Below are 21,581 nucleotides of genomic sequence, written 5' to 3'. Positions count from 1 at the left end.
TTCACATATTACAGGAAAAATAACTTGCATTATGATTAACTTATTTCTAATATTCTGATATATGGATGACTAAATGCTGTGAAAATGTTAATATTAAGATGGAATAGGTGTTAAAACCATGATGTCTTCTCATTTCTGTTCTTAATAAACTAAACAGGAATTATGCCAAACAGTTTGATATTGCTGGTAAGTTCATGCACATGCTGTTAGTATATCAAACATTTCTGGTGAATTTTGGTAGCCATATTAATTTGCAAGTTTGAGAGTCTAAACATCAAAATTCAGCTTGGTAAGAACCATTTTTAAAATCAGCAGGTTCAAATTATGTTAGAAAAAGTTGTTACCTACTGTTAACAAAAATACTTCTCGACCACTTATAAAGGATTGACTCTCAGATTTCCGTCTCATCTATATAAGAAAATGATATCTAAGGCGGAGTATCCCAAAGTGTGGGCCACATGAAGGACTAGCCTCAAGAAAAAGTGGGGCAGAGCCAGACCATCTGATTGCTTAGAAACTGATTTACTTGTGTTAGTGCAAAATCCTTGTGCAGATACTTACTTGAGCTTAAGAAGGCCTTGTTTTGATTTAGTGTGTCATGTTTTTACTGACAAGCAAAACCAAAATAGGCCACTTTTTATCCAAAGTAAGAGTGTTCACACAAAGCGTTTGCTCAGACTGCATATTTACCAGCCCTTAGTCTCTATTTGTTATGATTGCAAATAAAACCTTTGAACTATGACCAGAGCGTGATCAATACAGACATCTCCTTGAATTTGCAGCAAGTCTGAATCAATAACTCGGAGCTGTGACCTACCCCATTCATCTCAAGAGAGTGCTAATTCAGATGCCATCGATGTTATTTTAAATGACAACTTTAACTATTTCATTGTTGATCAAAGCATGTAAGAAGGGAAAGAAAGTGTCATATCATGAAATGTGCACAATTGACCCTGAGTAACTCGGATGGCAGGGGGAGCATGATTGGTTGCATTTCCAGAAAAGGGGCTCAGATTTCAAAAGTCTGGGAAATACTGATATCAGGAATTTAAAATATTAGTGACTTGGTTATAGTCTAAACATCCTTCCCTAGCAGTTTAAATGTAATCATTACTGAAGTAATTTTTTCTTATTTTTATTTTCAGGTGTTTTGGACTCTCTCTTTCACCTTCTCTCCCATTCCCTATGAGACCTACTGACTTATCCTTAATACTTTGCAGAGAATGACCGTCAAGGCCGATTCCCCACTCTGGCACTTTGAGTACAGAAGATAGGGGCTTGCAAGGATTCTAAAAATTAATACTGGCCACTCCAGGCTTGTATTAAACTCCCACGGTTACAGATTTTCTCTGACCTTGCATGGGTAGATGCTGCTACCACCCAAGTGCAAAAACCCCTTTGAGAGCCCAGTAAGGTGCACTTGGGAAATCCTTCCCATAGAGTACCCTCAAGCCCTTTCATATACGCCCCCCCTCCACGCCGGGAAGAGCTGAGAAAGAAAACAAAGAAAATCAGCTGTTGCTACCAGCTTATTAAATAACATATGCACACACCTCTTAGGACTCAAAATCCAATCCTGTTCTTAAAAAAGGTAAATTTTATTAAAAACAAAAAGAAAGAAAATACATTGAAAACTCAGGCTATTGCTAGATTAAAAAAACCCATTTACAAAAATTCAGCATAAAGAATAACCTTCTTGAGGTCCAGCTTAAAAGTTACAAGCAAAAGAAAAGCATTTGGAGTTAGCACAGAGGAGTCCACAAGCCATAAAGAAATAAAAATAAATAAACCTAATCGCGCCTTCCTAAAGATTTCCTGATCTACTTACTTATCTGGGGGTTTCAAATGAGTAGTTTCTAGGTATGCCAAAGCCTTGGCTGGGATGATTTAGTTGGTGTTGGTCCTGCTTTGAGCAGGGTGTTGGACTAGATGACCTCCTGAGGTCTCTTCCAATTTTATAGCTAAGTGGTTGGGTGGGTGTCCATAAAAGGGAGCTACCTTCCCTCCCCCCTTCCTTTATCACAATGACCACTTTCCACTTCTAGTGTAAAGGCTAATTTTTTCTTGGTGGTGAATTCCCAACTGTGCACTACTTTGAGATATAGAATGGCCATAATCTTATCAAAAAGACCCTGCTAGACCACAAGGATGTGGCTTTGAAAAAAATCCGTGTGTATACACACATACACACCCACGCATGAGGCAAAATACAAAATGGGCTACATGCAGAGCCGGGGCACAGGTCAGAGGCTATGCTACATGCACAGACTACATTGGATATGCTTCTTTCCTCATGCCTCTTCTCCCTCCCCATCTATCCTTGACTATCCTCTTCCTGCATTGAGCTCACCCATTGGTCTCATTTGTCTAGTAAATGGCCTGCATTTTTGACTGCCTGGGACTGTTATTACTTATACTCAACTGGGAAAAACGAAGCCATAGGGGATGCTTTCAGCATTCCAAGTGGCTTGGGCCAGGCCCAGTCTATCCCTCCATGAACAAAAGCTGCATTCTTTTCCGTTGGCTGAAAAGAGTTGCAAACTTGTTATCTTCCAACTGTTGCCCACTGGGGGAACAAAAAGCCTTTTCCAGTAACCAGCCCACTCCTCGCAATCTGTAGCGGTTTGGAAAAGCACTTCAGTAAAATAGCTTCATTGATGAATATTTTCAAACAAATTAAACATTATTGTGAGCATTCCAGGACTAATTATGGGTTTCCAAGCCCTGGCTAAGATGAAGAACAGCCTTTCTTTGTGGTGTAGCTGCAGCCAAGGCATGAAGCTATGTGTGGACAATAAAATAAGTAAATATATACATATATACACATAAAACCAAATTTCAACAAAGGCTGAGGTTTAGTTTAAGAGTTGGCCAAAGAGGCATGATAGTTAATTGTTCCTTTTTTTAAAATTCCAAGCTGATTTGCATAAGTGTAAACAATTACAGTTCCATTTAAGTCCCCAGGAGCTGCAGGAGCTCAGAACCTCTGCAAAAAAATCAAACCACTTACTTAGGGGTAATATTTTCAGAAGCACATACCTGACCTAAATCCCATTTTCAAAAGTGATTTAGAGTCAATTTCCAAAGGTATTTAGGAACCCTAAGATGCAAGCAGGCACCTAGTGAGATTTCAAAAGCACCAAATCAGGTAAGATGTCTAATACACATTGATTAATTGAATTCTGGAATTTAGGTCCAGATCCGGGGAGTAAAGCATCTAAATACCTTTGAGGATCTGGGCGTTGGGCCAGATTTACAAAGGCATTTAAGCACCTAAAGAAGTAGATAGGTGCCTAGTGCTACAACAACTTGAGATTTAGGTGTCTAACTCCCACTGTCTTTGTGCATCTTTCTGCACCTAAATACCTTGATAAATCTGGCCCTTAGTGACGTGTCCACATTCATATAGCAAAATAAATTGCATTGCTGGGAAAGATGTAATGTATACTCCTTGTTATGGACTGCATTTCCTGATGCCTATGGTGCTGCGCATTTTAATGGCAATAAAATGACTGCCTCTAGAGCTGTGGTCTTCATGGCATGAACTATAAACAAGGAGCACTTTAATCACAGAGCGAGTGAAGCAGCAATGCTAGAGCATGCACAAAAGGACCGCTGAACTCTAAGCTGTATACATATTTTGGCTTTATTAAGGGTTTTACCTTATTTTAGGAGTCTCTTATTCAGACTGTACACTGGTTATGATTTTATAATTGTTACCCTTAATTTGCTTGGATTTTCATAATAAAACATCACTTCCTCTAGGACACATTAGCCCTTAGGTTATTATTAGTGCTACCCTGACAGAGCATAGTTCCATCTAGATACTTCTGTGGCTCCGTTACTGTATTATCTGGAAAAAGAAAAGGAGTACTTGTGGCACCTTAGAGACTAACAAATTTGTTAGTCTCTAAGGTGCCACAAGTACTCCTTTTCTTTTTGCGAATACAGACTGCGAATACACGGCTACTACTCTGAAACCTGTATTATCTGAACATCCAAGAAACACTAATAAACTTATTCTCTCCACACTCCTATGAGGGGTTTTCCATGGGTCCCATAACACAGTTTGAACACAAACTGATCTGGTCTACACAGGCACAACTAAACCATGTTACACCATAGTTAGGACACAACCATGTTATTACTCCACTGAGCCTCACACCCAGTACATTAACCGCACAGCCATCTATCATCTCTGTGGTAACTGGGGGCTCTAGCACAGTGGTGATTTTAGAGTAGACAAGGCCTTATGGCTAGAAAAGAGGAATAAAAAGAAAAGCAGCTACCAGGAGAGAGAGAGAACTTAACTATTAAACGTAATAAGGGCACCTCTTTTAACTTACACGTTTTCCTGGTCCTCGGCATGCACGTTACACCAATTTAGATCTCCCTGTTTCCTTAAGAGGATGTGAGGGAATCGTACAGTGTTACAGAGTCTAACTTACATTGCAGTATTAAAGCCATTTCAGTTCATGCTATAATTTAGAAGCAGTCTGTCTCCCCAACTCACATCCCTCTGTAAAAATAAAGGGACATCAAATACAACACTAAGATTGAGGAATCAAACCCTTATAAGCAGGAAATTCCAAAACCAAAGGTTTCTAGAGTAATGTTAACTTTGCTGCCCTGCATATCCTGTACATGTTATGATATAGATCAAACAGAGTAATGCACTAAGGTAACAAGGAAAACAGGAATAGAAAATGTTACATATGTGCAATCTGGCAGAGTTAATGTTAATGTAGAAACTTAAACTTTTGGTATTTGCTGACACTTGAAGACTTGATTTCTCAACCTTAACAATACATTATTGCTAGTTTTTGTATCATGTAGATTTTGTAAATAAATACCTAGCTTTGAAGAAAAGCCTCAGCAAGGAAATAATAGTTTATGAAAAAATCAAGTTTGAAGGTAAGGTTTCAGAGTAGCAGCCGTGTTAGTCTGTATTCACAAAAAGAAAGGGAGTACTTGTGGCACCTTAGAGACTAACCAATTTATTTGAGCATAAGCTTTTGTGAGCTACGGTGAATGCATCCGATGAAGTGAGCTGTAACTCACGAAAGCTTATGCTCAAATAAATTGGTTAGTCTCTAAGGTGCCACAAGTACTCCTTTTCTTTTTGTTTGAAGGTAAAAGTACCTTAAGGCCAGATGTTCAAAGGTATTTAGGTATCTAAAGATGCAGATAGATGCCTAGTGGAATTTCAAAAGCACCGTGGTGCCTAACTCCCACATAATTTTATACTGTGCATTTCATTTTATATGCTAACATTACTCAGTCCAACCCTTTCTCCTCTGATTATTTTAGCAACCCTTGGACTTCATTATGTCCTCTATCCTGTCCACATGAAAATAAATTCCCACCCAGAAGATGACTAGCTTTTTCCTGTGTTATGGCTAAAATCAGGTAAAGTCAATCCAGGAATTTTAATCTGGCCGCATTATTAGGAAAATGAGTTTTCTCACATCACACAATTACAATGCTAATGTACTGAGAGTCAGAGATAATACCAGAGCACCACGTGTAATGGAGCAGCACGTATACATTCAAGAGTGAAATTCCAATAGTAGTATGCTATATAATCTCTCGATAAATATTTATGCTTGTGAAAGTTAAAAGACTCAGAGCACTATAAACTAAAGTCTTTCAGATAGGCAAATGCAATTTAAGCCTCCTCACAGAGACTCACCAATGACCTCTATCCCAGGCTAGAGGTAGTACGATCCCTAGAGACAAAAAGTCATAGTGAATCACTGGCCTCTGCTGAGCATTCAAACAGCACATAACACACATTAATAAAACCCAACTACATACCCCACGATCTGTTTTGATCTGTAATGTTATTTGAAATTGCTTAAGACTCCTCCCTCAATGTCATTTCATTCACAAACCTCAACCCACCATCCTACATATTCAGCACAGGAAAGATGGCAAAAGCAGCTAGAAGAAGCCTGGCCTAGTAGTTAAAGCATGGTACTTTAAGTTAGGTTGTGTGGGTCCTGTTTTTTTCTTGAGGGAATAGGAATGGGTTAGGAATAACCCAATGCTAGGGAGAGGAGACCAAGTCAGCAAGATAGGTGCCTAATTTTAACCCAAACATCAAACCAAATATCCCCACCAAATTTGAGATATTGAAATGAAACAGAGTTATTAAAGACTTGTGTTTTTTACTGAACTAATAGGACAGAGATTCAGCCCTTCCAGTGCGAACTGTCCAGGATCCATGCACTGTTGATTTCATTTACTTATTTCCCAATGCTAAACATTTGCTCTAAAACTCTGTCTTGTTGTTGCTCCCCTAAAAAGCATAATATATTTCTATGCCATGCCATCCATCATGCTTGGTAGCTGTTTTCAATACCTGTTATCGTCTTTGGAACAAGAACATTATCAGCAAGTTTATGGCTTTGCTAATACCATATTGAGGAGTGTTTATTTTAACTGGCAGTTTACATCTTAAAGCATGGCTTTATGACAACAAGATACATTTCATCTGAGGAACTCATTAATAATACTTTAATCCACAGGAGCCTTAGCTTTTATTTTGATTTGCTTGACACTGGCAGATTTCTTTTCTTGACTTGTCCTCTCTGAACTTGCCGAGCACGAGTTCCAAATCCCAAGGATTGCAGTGATTCTGCTAAGTACTTCTGGCAGGGGGAGATGCACAGCATCACCAGCAATTTAGCGTTGCCCCCTAAAAACAGTAAAAACACACACACACACAATACACACAATTTTCAATAAGTTTTTAAATACTGACGTGCTGAACTGCACAGAAGCCAGAGTAGGCTGCTATCAATTCTATGAATCAGAGCACTATACAAACAGAGCTGTTGAAAGCATATGGGCACTATAGTAAAGCCATATGGGATTGTCTCATTTAGCTAGCTGATCATTTGCTGTTATTTTTCACCATTTGTAATATAGAACTTTCTGCCCCTTTCACTAACAAGTCTACGAATACATTTTGGGTATCAGTGCTCTGTTGTAGTTGTAACATCAGCATATCTAAAAGCTGAAGAGATCACTTGTATCTAAGTACTGCAAAAAAGGAAGCTTTAACTGTCAAGAGCTCACGGTGGAAGTTTAAGGACATTCCCAAAATCATGCATGGGAATAACTGACATGACTGGTTGTGTCACAGGATGGAAACTGTAGCTCAGAGTTTAGGTAACATGTCCAAAGTCCTACAACATGTCAGTACTACAACTTGCATTTTAACCCAGATCTCCTGACTCACCGGCCCATGCAAATCCCTTCACCACTCACAGTCTCACTTTCCAGAATTTGAAAACAGGCAAATTTTATCCCTCTCAAAAAAAAAAAAAAGTTACTGCAGATATATTGCTAAGCTTCAATACTTTGCCTTCAATATTTTCCCAAGGTTGTAGTGCAGGAAGAGGTGAATTTAGAATTCTGTGGCAAAAAATCCTCTTGGAAAATCTGTGCTCGTTATTCTAGCCACCACACCTGAGATTCAATCGAGCAGCTCAAGAGCTAAAAGCATAAATTGGAACAGCTTGAGCTGAATCTCACTATCTAGGGGCTGTAAGAGAATCATATGCTCCGTGGATAGGACACAGAACGGGACCTGTAACACACACTCACCAGTGGCTTACACTGATTTTTTCTATCACTACCGTACACATGGATGAAATGTTAGAGTAGAGCAGCCCATCCGAATACCAAAAGAAGCTGCAACGCTTAAGTGGATGCTGAAGTGTCTCCATTTATTGTTTTGGTATTGTGCATTCTGGGCAACAAGAACAGCTATGAAATCTGCAAATTTCTGACACATATTGTATCAACAAAAGAGTTAAACTTAACTTTTACAACTCACTTGATATTAAACCTTAAATTAATGAATTAAACTTCACGACATCTTATGGAGGTAGGTCACTGTTATCAGTTACCAATTTACCAATGAGAAAACCAAGACTCAGGAAAGTTAAATGCCTTAAGCAAATCAGTGAGATGAGACTCCAGAACAGAACCCCAGAGTTCTGATTCCTTGTGCCCTGCTATAGCCTCCCACACAACATTGCTCCACACCATACCCTTACAACCTTTGTTCTACCACGCTACACAACATCAATGGGAAAAGATCAACACACACACACAAAACAACAAAAATTAATTACTTTCCTAACAAAATGTGAAAAAAAGTTTGGAAGAAGAAATGTAACTCAATATTGTTACATAAAAGGCAAAAGAAATAATCACCTATGGAGTCCTGGAGTAGGTGGGTAAGTTTGCTGTTTCTATACGGAATGTGAGAGCGCTGCTCTGCTATTGCTCCAAGTACATCTGACAGAGCAGATAAGCTACGGTTAATGAACGAGGTCTCTCTCAGGGCTACTCCTGTCACTCCAGACATACCTAATGCAATACAAGGAAACAACAGTCAGAATAAGCAAAGGTTCCTTGTCATCTTCAGGCATCTGCTAAGCTCGATGTACAAAAGCTCTATGCCTTGTATATTACTTGGACCTGAAGTGTAACTTTTTTGTTTTAATAACACATTTAAAGACAAGTGATAAACATGTTTTACTATCTCTCTTAGGTACTTACATGGCCCCCACTGCTGTCGTATCTGAGCACCTCATAATCTTTGATGTATTTAACTAAACTGTCTTTTGCAAAAAATATCCAATATCCATGTTCACATATATATATTGTGACAGGGTCAGGCCAGATGGCTACAGGAGAGTGATAGAAGGCAGATATATTAGCCCCAGGTTAGGTAGGTCCCCTTTCCCTGGGTAAGGTAACAGGGAAGGTTCGAGAACAATCAGGAACCTTCTGGAGACAATTAAGACTGACAGGGTGATTAGAACACCTACAGCCAATCAAGAATCTGCTAGAATCAATTAAGGCAGGCTAATCAGGGCACCTGGGTTTAAAAAGGAGCTCACTTCAGCTTGTAATGTGTGTGAGAGGAGCTGGGAACAAGAGGCACTAGGAGCTGAGAGTGAGAACGCATACTGTTGGAGGAGTGAGGAGTACAAGCATCATCAGACACCAGGAGGGATGTTCTATGGTGAGGATAAAGAAGGTGCTGGGAGGAGGCCATGGGGAAGTAGCCCAGGGAGTTGTAGCTGTTGCACAGCTATTCCAGGAGGCACTCTAAACAGCTGCATACCACAGGGCCCTGAGCTGGAACCCGGAGTAGAGGGCGGGCCTGGGTTCCCCCCAAACCTCCCAACTCCTGGTCAGACACAGGAGGAGTTGACCTGGACTGTGGGTTCATGAAAATGGCCAAACTGAGGGCTGCTGTGAAGGTCCAAGGTGAGCAAATCCGCCAATAAGCGCAAGACCCACCAAGGTGGAGGAGGAACTTTGTCACACTATATATATATATATATATTAAAAAGTCAGAATACATTATACTGTATATTTTTTCCTGACTTCACTCATTCACATAAAATGTGAAAATACAAGTGAAAGCCACTCTTCCTGTTATGAATACCACATATCCCAAATACAGCAAGAAAAAGTACTGCTAATACCATTGACAGAATTATTATTAAGTCAAATCAATATAAATGGGGAAAAATACATTAATATATGAAGAAGTTACACAGTTTTAGCCATACAGGATTTGTTAGGGAGAATATTGCCTTATAAAGCACATTTTGCCTTGAAAAATTCAAAAATATTTTATTAATTTAAATAGATAAACAAACCACACACAGGACTCATATCACCCTCCACTGGAAGGCAGCCACCTCTGAGGTGAAATCCAGCAGCTGTTTAATAATTCACAGTAGCACCGCATTGTTCAATAACACATAGCAATACTCTATTCTTATGAAAAGTACTACAGAATCTTGGATGATCACAGGTGGTCTGAGACCTTGCTTTTATTTCTCATCTAGACTTCTCCAGTTGTACAATATCCTCTGTATCCACACTTGTCAGTACTAGGGCACTGAATCAAGTGCTAATTCAGAGAGAAGATTGGAAGACAATTCAGCAGGACAGTATCCCTTAAGTCATTGGGTATTGGTTCATAGTGATTCAGAAGGAAAAGTGCTATCTCTTATCATTTCCTGCAGTAGGTAGCTGTCCAATGAACATTTCTCATGGGAAAACTGAACTGGCATTAAACTGATAGGATCACAGCTCAAGATGGTATAGCAACAAGCAAAAAGACTGTATACTGGACATGAAGGTAGCTATTAATGTGCTTCTACAAGTATTTACAGTATGATCTTAGATAGTAGTTTTGCATAAGGGGCTAGGGTGTCCTTTTATCTCTAGCCCAATGTAAGAGTTGGCGCATAGTTGCACTGCCTCAATAGTAACCCAGGAAAGGTTGCCTCTAAAGCCTGGTCTACACACAAAGTTGCACCAGTTTAACTAAATCAATGTAACATCACAGCTTAATTTAACCTGTTAATGTTGTGTGTAAACAAGTCCTAGGAGGGAGAATTCCTTCCCTACTCTTCCCTTGCTCCCCGTGGGTAATAATCTGCTACCAGCACTTACCAATAGCAGATTAGTACCCTCCCCAACCTTTTCCATGCCTGCAGCTGAGATATGGGGAAGTCATGTAGTGACATTGGGGATGGGGGAGAAGAGGATCTTATTCCCCTTATGCCTTTGTGCGTAGGCCAAGCCCAAGATCTGACTCAAAACGTTTACCTATGTTTTTATAGCAAAGGCCACTCCAGACAGATTTATAAGGAAATTTGACAAGAGTTTGCTAAGAACTAACAATCTGGCTCATAGACAACAATGTGAAAACAAACTCCAATCACTCTAGATGTCCCTTAGGAGACTTATCAAGCTAAGGGGAAAAGGTGCATGTCTGCATCAGACTCATGTACAATAAACACTTTAAAAACTATTTCTCACTTAAACTTGTCCCAAACCTCAACTTTCAAAAGATAATGTGCTAAAATCTGCTCTGAATTATACCTATGTAAATCCAGAGTAATTTTGCTGTCTTCAGATTTTCACCAGCATAGTTAAGAATAGAATCTAGCCCACTGCATACTTTGGGCCAGATCCCCAGCTGGTGAAAATCAGCATTGCTCCATTAACTTCGGTGCTGAAATACATCATTTTACACCTGTTGAGGATCTGGTGTGTTGACTACACAGAGCAGCAAATGCTTGCCCTTGTCAAACTGAGGGAACAGACACATATAGTATTATCAATTACATGTTCACCAAAAGGTTTCTAACACCCCCAGCAAATTAAAAAAATATATATATTCCATTATGTTTTTTATAGAATGAAAGTTAACAGTCACCAGCAGAAAGAACTCTTGGCAGTAACCTAAAGAATTCTTTCATAACACTGATTCAGTTTTCAAAACATTATTTCTGGAATGGTACATTCAGTGGTGTGGCTTTTCTTGGTAAGAAAGCTTGTCCTTTAGGAAATAATCAAGTTTTTTAAATTATTATGTGCATGGAGGAGGAGGAAAGTGCTTTGAAGAAACAATGAAAACAATATTATCTTTTCAATACACCAACTTCCTTCCAGATTTTTTTCCACAAGCAGAAAGAAAAACCCACACACAGCGGTATGCTCATGACAAATATTTAGTATATTTAAATAATTTATGCACTTTGATCATTTCTATAAAAAAATAAGAACATGCTAATTTTTATACATATTTTTGGACTGTAAAAAACACAGCTTTTAAAAACAGTCTGAACAAATAGTGCATGCACACCCTGCATGTCCCCATGGGCCTGACTGTCCACTGAGTTGCTTCAGCTTGATGCCACCTGATCTTAATGAAGCCCCAGTGACATTAACACAGTGGTGAATTAGGCCCAATAACTTCATTTAAGTTTGGATGCATGTGTCTACATCATCTCTTATGAAGAAACACAAATACTCAGTTAATAAGTTAAATGCAATTATTATCTCCATGGGATGGAAGGCTCTATGCTCTCAATTCAAAATAGCCTTGTCATAAAAACGTCTGCGTACCAACACATTCACTGCCCGCCAAATCCACCAGCTGTAGTTTAGTTTTGATGTGCTTCAGTTTCTCAACAGATTCAAACTGTGCTGGAGAAGAGGCTCTGGAAGGAAAGATGAGTTTATCATCTTTCATTTGTTGAGGAAAGGTGCAGAAAAGCTCTTTACTTAGCTTTTGACTAGGCTGTTCATCTGTCCATAGAGGAGCTGGATGATGGAAACAAACAAATGAGGAAAGTTTATTTTTAACATCACAAAATGGGAAGCAAAAAAATGCAACAGTGATGGGTTAACCCAGTATCTTCTTTTCTCCATCTCTGCCTAATGAGCCACAAGCTACTTTAACAGTACCCCTACTTGTTCAGGTAGGTCACCTATTAATTATTATTATTTGTATTATCATAGTGCCTAGCAGCCCTAGTCAAAAGAGTCCTATTGTGTCAGATGCTGTATAAACACAGAAAAAAAGATACTCCCTGCCCCAAAGAGGTTAGTAGTCCTGGCCTTGGTTCTGCAGCCACAGTGGAGGAACCCAGACCTTGCAAGTCATCCTGCTCCTTAGCTGTAGCATTCTGGGACCTGATCTGTGTCTGGGGGACAGACAGATTCTTTGGTACAGGTCCTTCAGTGCTAGCTTCACTTCTGACATCTTGGCTAAGTGAGCATCTCTCCCACAGGCAGTAGGAATCTGTACAAAAGTCTTTTCACTGGGCAGTTTAGCTTTGACTTTCTTCTCCAGTGTCTTGCTTTATTCTTTCCTCTCCTTCTAGTCTGGAGTGGAGTAGCAACCTACCCATGATAGCATATGTCAGACAGAGCAGCTGTGTTGGCTTACATAGAAAAGAATGCTTCAGATGAGAAAGCATGAAAGTAAAATTTCTCTCTCCTCCTTACTATAGGGCAAGGAACCAAAACAACCCTCTCCACACACACACAACAGAAGTTATTGACACAAAATCCTAAAGCTCTGGCTTTAAGTCCCACTTCCAAAGCTTAACTACCACTCCTAAGCTTTCTGATTTTATCTACTACTTATTTCTTCAGTGCCTACCATTTGGCAATTTGTCACACCTAGGTCTTAAGCAAGGTGTGTCTCTTATTACAGAGGCAGACAACACTGTCACAATTCCACTTTGAGGTTCCATTTTGTAGTGCTTCTTTACCTACCGTAATGCTCATTCAGCTATCGTAACTCTTATTCTGTGATCCTGAAACTTGAGAGTCCTCCATCCATCCAACATATGGCAGAAATTCCTATTTGGCCTTGCTGTGAGGCTTAAAGAAGGGTAGTGCAGTAATTGGCATAGCATATCAGCTAATGAATGACTGAAAGAAGCCTGGACTAAACAAGATGGCTGGTGAGTTAAAATGGCTGCATTTTGTAATGTCTGCCTGATTGACAAAGATCTGGAGCTGGATAGATCTAACATCTGGACTGGTAGAGCTGCAGCATCCTAAGTAGCTGTGTCTTTTGGCAGGGGCTGCAGGTAAACGAGGGCACCGTTTGTTCTGTTTTGCTAATATCCTCTGTTTAATTTCCGATAGAGATCTGGAGAAAAAAGTTTTAAATATTTTCCACTTCCTAAAACCATATTGTTGTTGCAGGGTATGAAGGAGACAGACCACATGCTACAAATGGAGAGTCTAATTACAACATGAGCAAAAGGAAGAAAAGGAAACAAAGTTAACCCCACAAGTTCCAAAACTGCTCCTAATGCAACAGACTGGCAAACCTATATGTGACACTGAAAAGCAAGAAGGGACAACTACAATATAAGAATACAGGTTTTGCCATACTTGATAAGATCATTGGTTTGTTTGCTCTGGCAGGGACCAACTGAAAACCTCCTTAACACACCTAGCTAGTTGTGTAATGTAGTATGTAAAGAGAAAATCCTTTCTGTCCCAGTAGTGATCATCACATGCCCTGAAGCATACACTTTGTTTTAATCCTGATTTTAGCATATATAACTAAATAATAATTCCTTGTAAAATTATCCAGCTACACTATTTGATTCTGTGCCTGTTAGCTAGTAAGAGAAAATTGTACTAATAATACACCATTGACTGTTTCACACTGCATGCCCATAAGTATGACAGCAGTGTGTAAAAATCATCACACAATGTTAGAAGTGTTAAGAAAACATCTCAAACACAGCAACATTAAGAGGTGTTCACTCAAAGCAGTCAAAAAGGTTAAATAGAAAAGAACAGGGGGTTTAAAGATTGTAGCAAGAGACAGACAGAAGAGAGAAAAGAGCAATAAGAAAATCCCTTAACCCAGATACTGCATTTCTGACACAAATGGCTCTAGATATATTTTAGCACTATCCTACTTACCAAAGCTGTCTGCAGAGACAGCCTTCGTGGTTATGGTCAATGTCACTACCAGATGAGAGCGAGAGGAATGAGCATGCACCAGTGTTGGATGTTTGACCCTTAGCTGCAGACCTTTATCAACTAGCTGTAAGAATTCTAGAGCATTTTCAACAGTCCTGGCAAAACAAAATAGTGGTAGTTGATAGTAAAGGTGACATTAAAAATGTGGCAACTTGAACATGAATCTGATAATTTCCTCTTATGCCCCTCCCAGTTCCCAATCCTGTCTCCAAAATGCTCCCTTTGTTTCCTTTGCTACCTCTTAACTCCACAAGTTGCTGCCCTGCAGAATCTTTCAACTAAGGAATGTTCCATTTTAGCCCAAGATGAAGCTGTGCCTCATACTGAATATGCTGGCACAATGCACAGTTAACCCGTGGAACTCATTGCCAGGGGACATTGTGAAGGCCAAAAGTATAAAACTGGGTTCAAAAAAAGAATTAGATAAGTTCATGGAGGATCGGTCCATCAATGGCTATTAGTCAAGATGGTCAGGGATATAACCCCATGCACTATGTGTCCCTAAGCCTCTTACTGCCAGGAGCTGTTTACTCAAAATCTGCCCTGTTCTGTTCATTCTTTCTGTAGCGTCTGGCACCAGCCACGGTTGGAAGGCAGGACAGAGGGCTAGATGGATCATTGATCTGACCCAGTATGGCCATTCTTATGCTCTTAACTAGCCTGGACACCTTATATCTAAAGTATACAGCCCCCACCAACATAGCACCTGAGCACCTCACAATATTTAATGCATGTGTGCTTACAACACCCCTGAGAGATAGGGAAATATTATCATCCCCATTTTACAGATAGGGAACTGAGACACAGAGAGGCGAAGTGACTTGCCCAGTCACACAGGAAGTCTGGGTCAGAGCAGGGTATTGCAGCTAATTCTTGGGAAAAGTTCAGTACTGTTGTTCACTGAACATGTCTCCTAGCTCAGGTATCCTCTTAACAGAAGTAAAAAGTCTAGGGATCACTAAGATTGACATGAAGAATGGAGACATGGATTTGAGAAACTCAGGAGGAGGATTCACCAGAGTGGGGGACACAAATGAGTTTCCATGTGGGCAATTTTTTAACTGGTGGTAGGTTTGCCAACTTGATTGACATGTGGAACCTGAAAAGAAGGAATAGAAAAAGATTTTCTCTAAGAGGAGTTTAAGTAAATGAACTATATCATATTGTAGATATGACACTTGCACATGGACAGGTTTTCAGGGACCAGCTGCTACGTAGGGAAGCCATGTGGTAGTTAGGCTGAAAATTCAGCCCTGGATATTGTCTAATACCAATTTACACATTCAAGAAGGAAGAACATGAGGTTTGCCTAATTCAGTTGGATGTACATGTTAACAGGAAAACTTCCACTGTATTCTATTTAATGTATGGAGAAGCCAATGAGACTCAGTGGGCCTGTACATTTTAGATGAAATGTTATCACAAATGAGGATGTGTTTTTATTCAAAATGCCATGTGTTTACTTAGATTCCTGACAGCAGGGGTGGCCTTCCTCAACGGTTTCCTTGAGTTGTTTGCGTTTGTTTTTCATTGTTAACCTTTTTTTTGCATAATTATTAATATAGTCTGTTTATGAATTTGACTTTTTTGATGCTTTTATTGTAATCAAGATATAAATACTGAATACTTATTAATTGATTTAGATAAACATTTTCCAAAGGTGCTTATTCAAACCTCTAAGCATCTTTGCCATGTATTGGAAATTAAAGAAATAAATATAGCAGTCACCCCAAGAACAAAGGAAACCCATTTCAGCCACAGTTTCCAACCCTCATGGCACAAATCCCAGCCTGCAGTGCACCTTCCCCTCCCCAAAAGCCGGGGAAAAGAGATTGGTCAACAACTAGCCAGACAGAACTCCCTAGATCAAGTAGGCATAATGGCTATTTTTCGAGCATAAATTAAAGCAAGATTTTTGAGTCATTGGGACCCACAGTCAGAAGGTGCCTGGACAGTGCAGTGAATTAGAGGCAGATAGATGGGCAATGGCAGAGGGCGCAACTGATAGTCCAATGTGCTGGGATGAGCTGTGTGGGCTGCCTCACTCGGGAGGAGGAAGTCTAAGAACTCAGAAGTGAGGAAGAAAGAGCCCATACAGTACTGGACTGGGAGCAAGAGTGTTTCCAGAGTGCTCCTAAAAGCATAGATGAATCTGAGCCCCAATTAGCCTTAATCCACTCCCTGCTTCTCTTTGCGGGAGTATAGAGTGCGGCTGAGGGTGCATTAATATGGGTGGAAATCAAATTTAACCCAAAGACTTTTGTATTCAGTGATCTGAAATTGAATTTTACTAGGATGAACCCTAAAAGTTTTGTGTTTAGCTGTAAATAAGTAAAAAGAAAAATAATAATTCCTAGATTACTGTAGTGACTGTAATTCCATGTAGAGGAAAATTATAAATCCTAGATTCTGGAAAAAGCAATTTTACAGTTTCTATGTGGGTTCCAATTTTGTATGAACAGTTCAATGGACAGAAAACATGTCAGTAGATACAAATAACCGCAGAGAAAGAATGATGTCTTTTCAACCCTCTCTCCAGAATACCGGCTGTATTTTATCAAGGTTTTCTGGCAATAATATAAAACCACATAAACAAATATCAAGTGGTTGCTTATGTTACTAAAACCCACAAGATAAAAACACTGCTGTCAATTATTTCCACTGAGAGTGCAGTTTGTTTTAATCCATGAAGGAAAAAGATACTTCTTGCTCTGACTTCCGATTCCCACTGAAGTAGCATAGAACAGCCTTTGACAGGCATTATGATTACAGATGTGTGAAAAAAAATCATGTTTCCACCAGCAACAGAACATTTTATAGTTTTGTCCTGAATTGTTCAGTATGCGGGACAGTTTTCAGAGAAGAAAATTAGTGTTTGCTCTCACAAACCTCTTATTGTTCTTGTCCTCAAAAAGACAACTACAGAATGATTTGCCCAAAGAACTTTTTCCTCAGTGTGTCACACTAGGTCCTTTGGGAATCCTCTAACACAGTGGTTCTCAAACTGTGGGTCATGACCCCATTTTAATGGTGTTTAATGCCAGGGCTGGCATTAGACTTGCTAGGACCCGAGGCCGAAGCCCGAGCCTCACTGCCTGGGGCTGCAGCCAAAGCCCGAGGGCTTCAGCTCTTGGTGACGGGGCGCAGGTTACAGGCCTCTCGCCTAGGGCTGAATCCCTTTGGTTCTGGCCCCCCACGCCTAGGGCGGCAGAGCTTGGGCAGGCTCAGGCCCCACTCCTGAGGTTGTGTAGTAATTTTTGTTGTCAGAAGGGGGTTGTGGTGCAATTAAGTTTGAGAACCCCTGCTTCTAACATTTTGTTGGGGTAGGAATGAAATGGCCAACACCTTCCTTCTACCTGCTGTTGTCATGTTGCAGGTGCCACCATTGCAGCCTGTCCCCTCTAACTCTCCCCTATTTTTAATTGTGCTGTTTCAGCAGTCTGTGCAATAAGTTTGTTTAAGACAGGATAGTGGTCTTCACTTGTTAGGACATGATTTTAATCACCTACATTGTGTAGATAGGAGCCTTATGAAAAAAAAAGAAGGAAATATTATACATTGGCTGTGTGTACTGGACATGTATATATAGTGGGCCTGATTCTCATTTACACCACTCTGGTAGTGTAGCTGCAGATTATGCCCACTTTAAAGCCCTCCTGCACAGTCAGAACAGCTGTAAAGGAGAATAAAACCCACTATACATATATGCTATAGAAAAAGGTTTATCTAAAAATATAAAGAACAGAAACTAGAAAGGATGGCTTAGCAATCTACACCTTTGGTTTGAATGATATAGCCTCTCTGGGACCACAGGTTTAAATTCCAGCAGCGTCAACACTGCTTAATCTTTCTAATGAGATAAGCAGAGTGCTAAAATATGTACTATGGGTAGGTATTTTGGGTGACCACATATAAAATGAAATCCTCTCTCTTCTGTGTGGATATTAAGGACTTATGACAGGGGTGCCAACCTGAACCTGAGAAGGAGCCGGAATTTACCAATGTACATTGCCAAAGAGCCACAGTAATACGTCAGCAGCTCCCCCCCAGCTCCCAGCACCTCCCACCTACCAGCAGTCCCACCGATCAGCACTTCCCCTTCCTCCAAATCAGCTGTTTTGTAGAATACAGGAGGCTCTGGGTAGGAGGGGGAGGAGCGTGTGGGTGGGAGGGCATGGCAGACTCAGGGGAGGGTGCGGGAAGGGGTGCAGAGCCAGGGGTTGAACAGTGAGCACCCCCTGGCACATTGGAAAGTTGGCACCTGTAGCTCCAGCCCCGGAGTCGGTGCCTGTACAAGGAGCTGCATATTAACTTCTGAAGAGCTGCATGACTCTTATGATATTTTTCTTAAGAGTAGGGTTTGCTCTGGTGTATTTGAACGTAATTCCCTTCCTTGCCCTTATGGAAAAGTCTCACAGACTTTAACAGGAATTAAACCAACAGGGTTCTATAGAAGTTACTCCAAAATCCCACAGAATTTAATACAGAGTGCTATTCTTTCTATAAGTTTTTTCAATTATCCTATTTCATAAAATTCTAAACAATGGTCTAAAAAATCTACAAAAAGGTTATCATTTTCTATAAAGTTCTATCGGACTTTTTCACGGTGTTCCCATTTTTCGCAATGTGCTAAGAACGGCTTTGCCACTTGACTGCCATCCCTGCTTACAGCTGACTGCATTTCAAGCCTGCTGTACGTAGGGTACATACAATTGTTATAACACATCTTGGGAGGGAAGGTGGTATATAAATATAAAACAATATTTAACTGTTTTATTATTATTACTGCAGAATATTCAAATTGACACTGGACGCCAAGTGTGATCTAATTAACTGAATTCTTAGTGAAATATTAACAGTAAATGGAATCATCCAGTGCTTTTTTATGTACTAGGGGAAGGAATGTATGCTTTGAAATACTCATCAGTGCCCACGATTATGTCTCCATGCCTCGTAGCTGACACATATCGTAACAACACGGTATCATGATCTTGCAATAATGGTTTACTTATTGTGCTGTGTACTCACTCATAGGTAAGTAATGGCACATCGCTCTTGCCTTCCTTGGTTGTGACGACGTCACGTTTAACACCGAATACTCTTCCACAGCTGTCTTTGGCCAGAAGATCAAAAATTTCATTATTATACACTTCTACAACAGAAACCTCAACCCAATGACTTCCTGGTGGCTTTTCTGAAATAAGCCTGAAAAGAATTACAGAAAAGAAAATGAAACACAGCTAAACTGGCTGAAATCAAACCCTAAGTAAACTATCCTTAAGAAACAGTTGCATCTCAGAACTAATTATAGTCTGATGAAAGTACTTATCAAACATCCAAAACCATGAGAGTATGTTGCCTTCCACGTTAATGTAAAGGTTGAAGAACAAGAATGCATACACTTAAATTATAGAGTAAATATGTCACAGAGAGAAAATTACCTTATTTTGGCTGCATATACTATCTGTTCCTGGACTGTGGGCCTGATTCGAATGTCTTGTTACTATTGTGACCCCAATAAATCCTTTGGCATATCCCAGGAGTTAAAACTCCAATTCCTAAGACCTAAAGAGCAGCATGTGTGTGTGAAGTATAGGGTTGTGAAAGCCCACTATTGTTGAGAGGATGGGGAAAAATGCACAAGACATTGGGGCTAAAATAAACCCAGAGAATTTATAAATTAAGCCCTTGTCTACACAGGACAATTTTCCCAGTTAAACACTCTAATATGAAAGTGGCCTTTTTTTGATGTAGTTTAGTTTAAACCCCTTCCCAAGCAACATAAGCTAAGCCAAGAAAAAACACTCATGTATGAGAATATGAGTGTCCACACAGGGAATTATATCAGTATAACTATATTGGGTTTAATTCACCCCTTAGGTAATACTGAAGTAAGTTATCCCATATAGATAAGGCCTAAGTAGAAAAATATATATCCATGACCAAATGTTTTTCAAGTTCCAGAAAAAAACCTCACTCTCCTCCCTTATTTTAATGACTCCAATATGCAAACCAATAACTTATCCTCGTAAAATGTTAGCGGAGGTTTAAGAGTGTAGAATTAAAATTTAGACTCAAACTTAACTATGGATTTGCTACCAAAGCCACTATAATTAACTATCATCTTGAAAAGTTAAATCTGAATAGCAAGAATATCATGTGCTGAAGAACAGTTCTGTGTAAGATCAAAAGCTTGTCTTTTTTACCAACCGAAGTTGGCCCAATAAAAGATATTATCTCACCCACCTTGTCTCTCTAATATCCTGGGACAAACACAGCTACAACAATACTGCAAACATTTTTTCACCTTTGCATACAACTGTAATGTAAAAACTGGCACTCAAACTTTATTCTCATTCCCATGGTCAGCAATACCTGAACACTTCTTCTGTGGCTCTAGGAATAATTCCTAGCTCTGGTTCATCTTCTGTTGAAAGAGTGACATCATCCTCAGACTGTGGTCCCAACATTGTGTATGTCTTCCCACTCCCTGTTTGCCCATAAGCCATAATACACACGTTGTATCTGAAAATCAAAAGGGCCTTATTTTCTTATGCCAGTTTTTTAACAAATGCATTTGGTATTTAAATGGTTAAACCAAAAAGTATTTGGAAAAATATGACTGCTTACTTTAAACTATAATAATAATAATACATATTTCCATGTGGCCTTTTTGTAGATCTCAAAACTTTTTGCTAACCTAAATTAAGTAACCCTCACAACATCCCTGAGGTGGATTTTTTTTTTTAAACAGATGGGAAAACTAAGCCATAAAAGTAACATAATTAATGTATGGTATACATACAAATTTGCAACAAAATACCAAAAGGTGTAAATTAATACTAAATGCAATTCTGTTTGTGGACCCTTATTTCAGAATAAAAGTAGCTAAAATTGATTTAGTTAAAATAGTCCGTTTGTTACATGCCTTGCCTAATGCCACTTTTTTTTTTTCTTCAAAACAAGAGTGCCCACATACAGATTTGGACTGAAATAACAAAACTGATTTTAATTCCCACCTTTTGTATTTCAACGCACATTTATGTGTAGACCAGCCCTAAGTGAGTAGGCCATAGAATCATAGCACTGGAAGGGACCTCAATTGGTCATCTAGTCCGGTCCCCTGCACCCAAGGCGGGACTAAGTAATAACTAGGTAAAAAGAAAAGGAGTACTTGTGGCACCTTAGAGACTAACAAATTTATTTGAGCATAAGCTTTCATGAGCTACAGC

At 39.6% G+C, this 21,581-nt stretch overlaps 1 protein-coding gene across 2 annotated transcripts in view; it reads right to left on the bottom strand.

Moving 5' to 3' along the window:
- Window positions 1-1,143: 1,143 nt before the first annotated feature.
- KIF25 (kinesin family member 25) overlaps window positions 1,144-21,581 on the bottom strand; it is a 75,436-nt gene continuing 54,998 nt past the window's right edge. The window contains exons 10-15 of one of the 2 annotated variants that reach the window (XM_007071073.4): window positions 20,725-20,874; window positions 19,378-19,554; window positions 14,290-14,444; window positions 11,959-12,156; window positions 8,230-8,385; window positions 1,144-6,700 (exon numbers count right to left, since the gene is read on the bottom strand). In XM_007071073.4, coding sequence (XP_007071135.1) covers window positions 6,543-6,700; window positions 8,230-8,385; window positions 11,959-12,156; window positions 14,290-14,444; window positions 19,378-19,554; window positions 20,725-20,874 — 994 coding nt within the window. In that variant the 3' untranslated portion in view covers window positions 1,144-6,542. The remainder of the gene's footprint in view (window positions 6,701-8,229; window positions 8,386-11,958; window positions 12,157-14,289; window positions 14,445-19,377; window positions 19,555-20,724; window positions 20,875-21,581) is intronic. The other variant, XM_043543233.1, reaches the window with a different exon arrangement.

Source organism: Chelonia mydas, chromosome 3 (assembly GCF_015237465.2).
Source record: "Chelonia mydas isolate rCheMyd1 chromosome 3, rCheMyd1.pri.v2, whole genome shotgun sequence".
NCBI classification, from domain to species: Eukaryota; Metazoa; Chordata; order Testudines; family Cheloniidae; genus Chelonia; species Chelonia mydas.
This window is presented reverse-complemented; position numbering and strand designations above follow the sequence as displayed.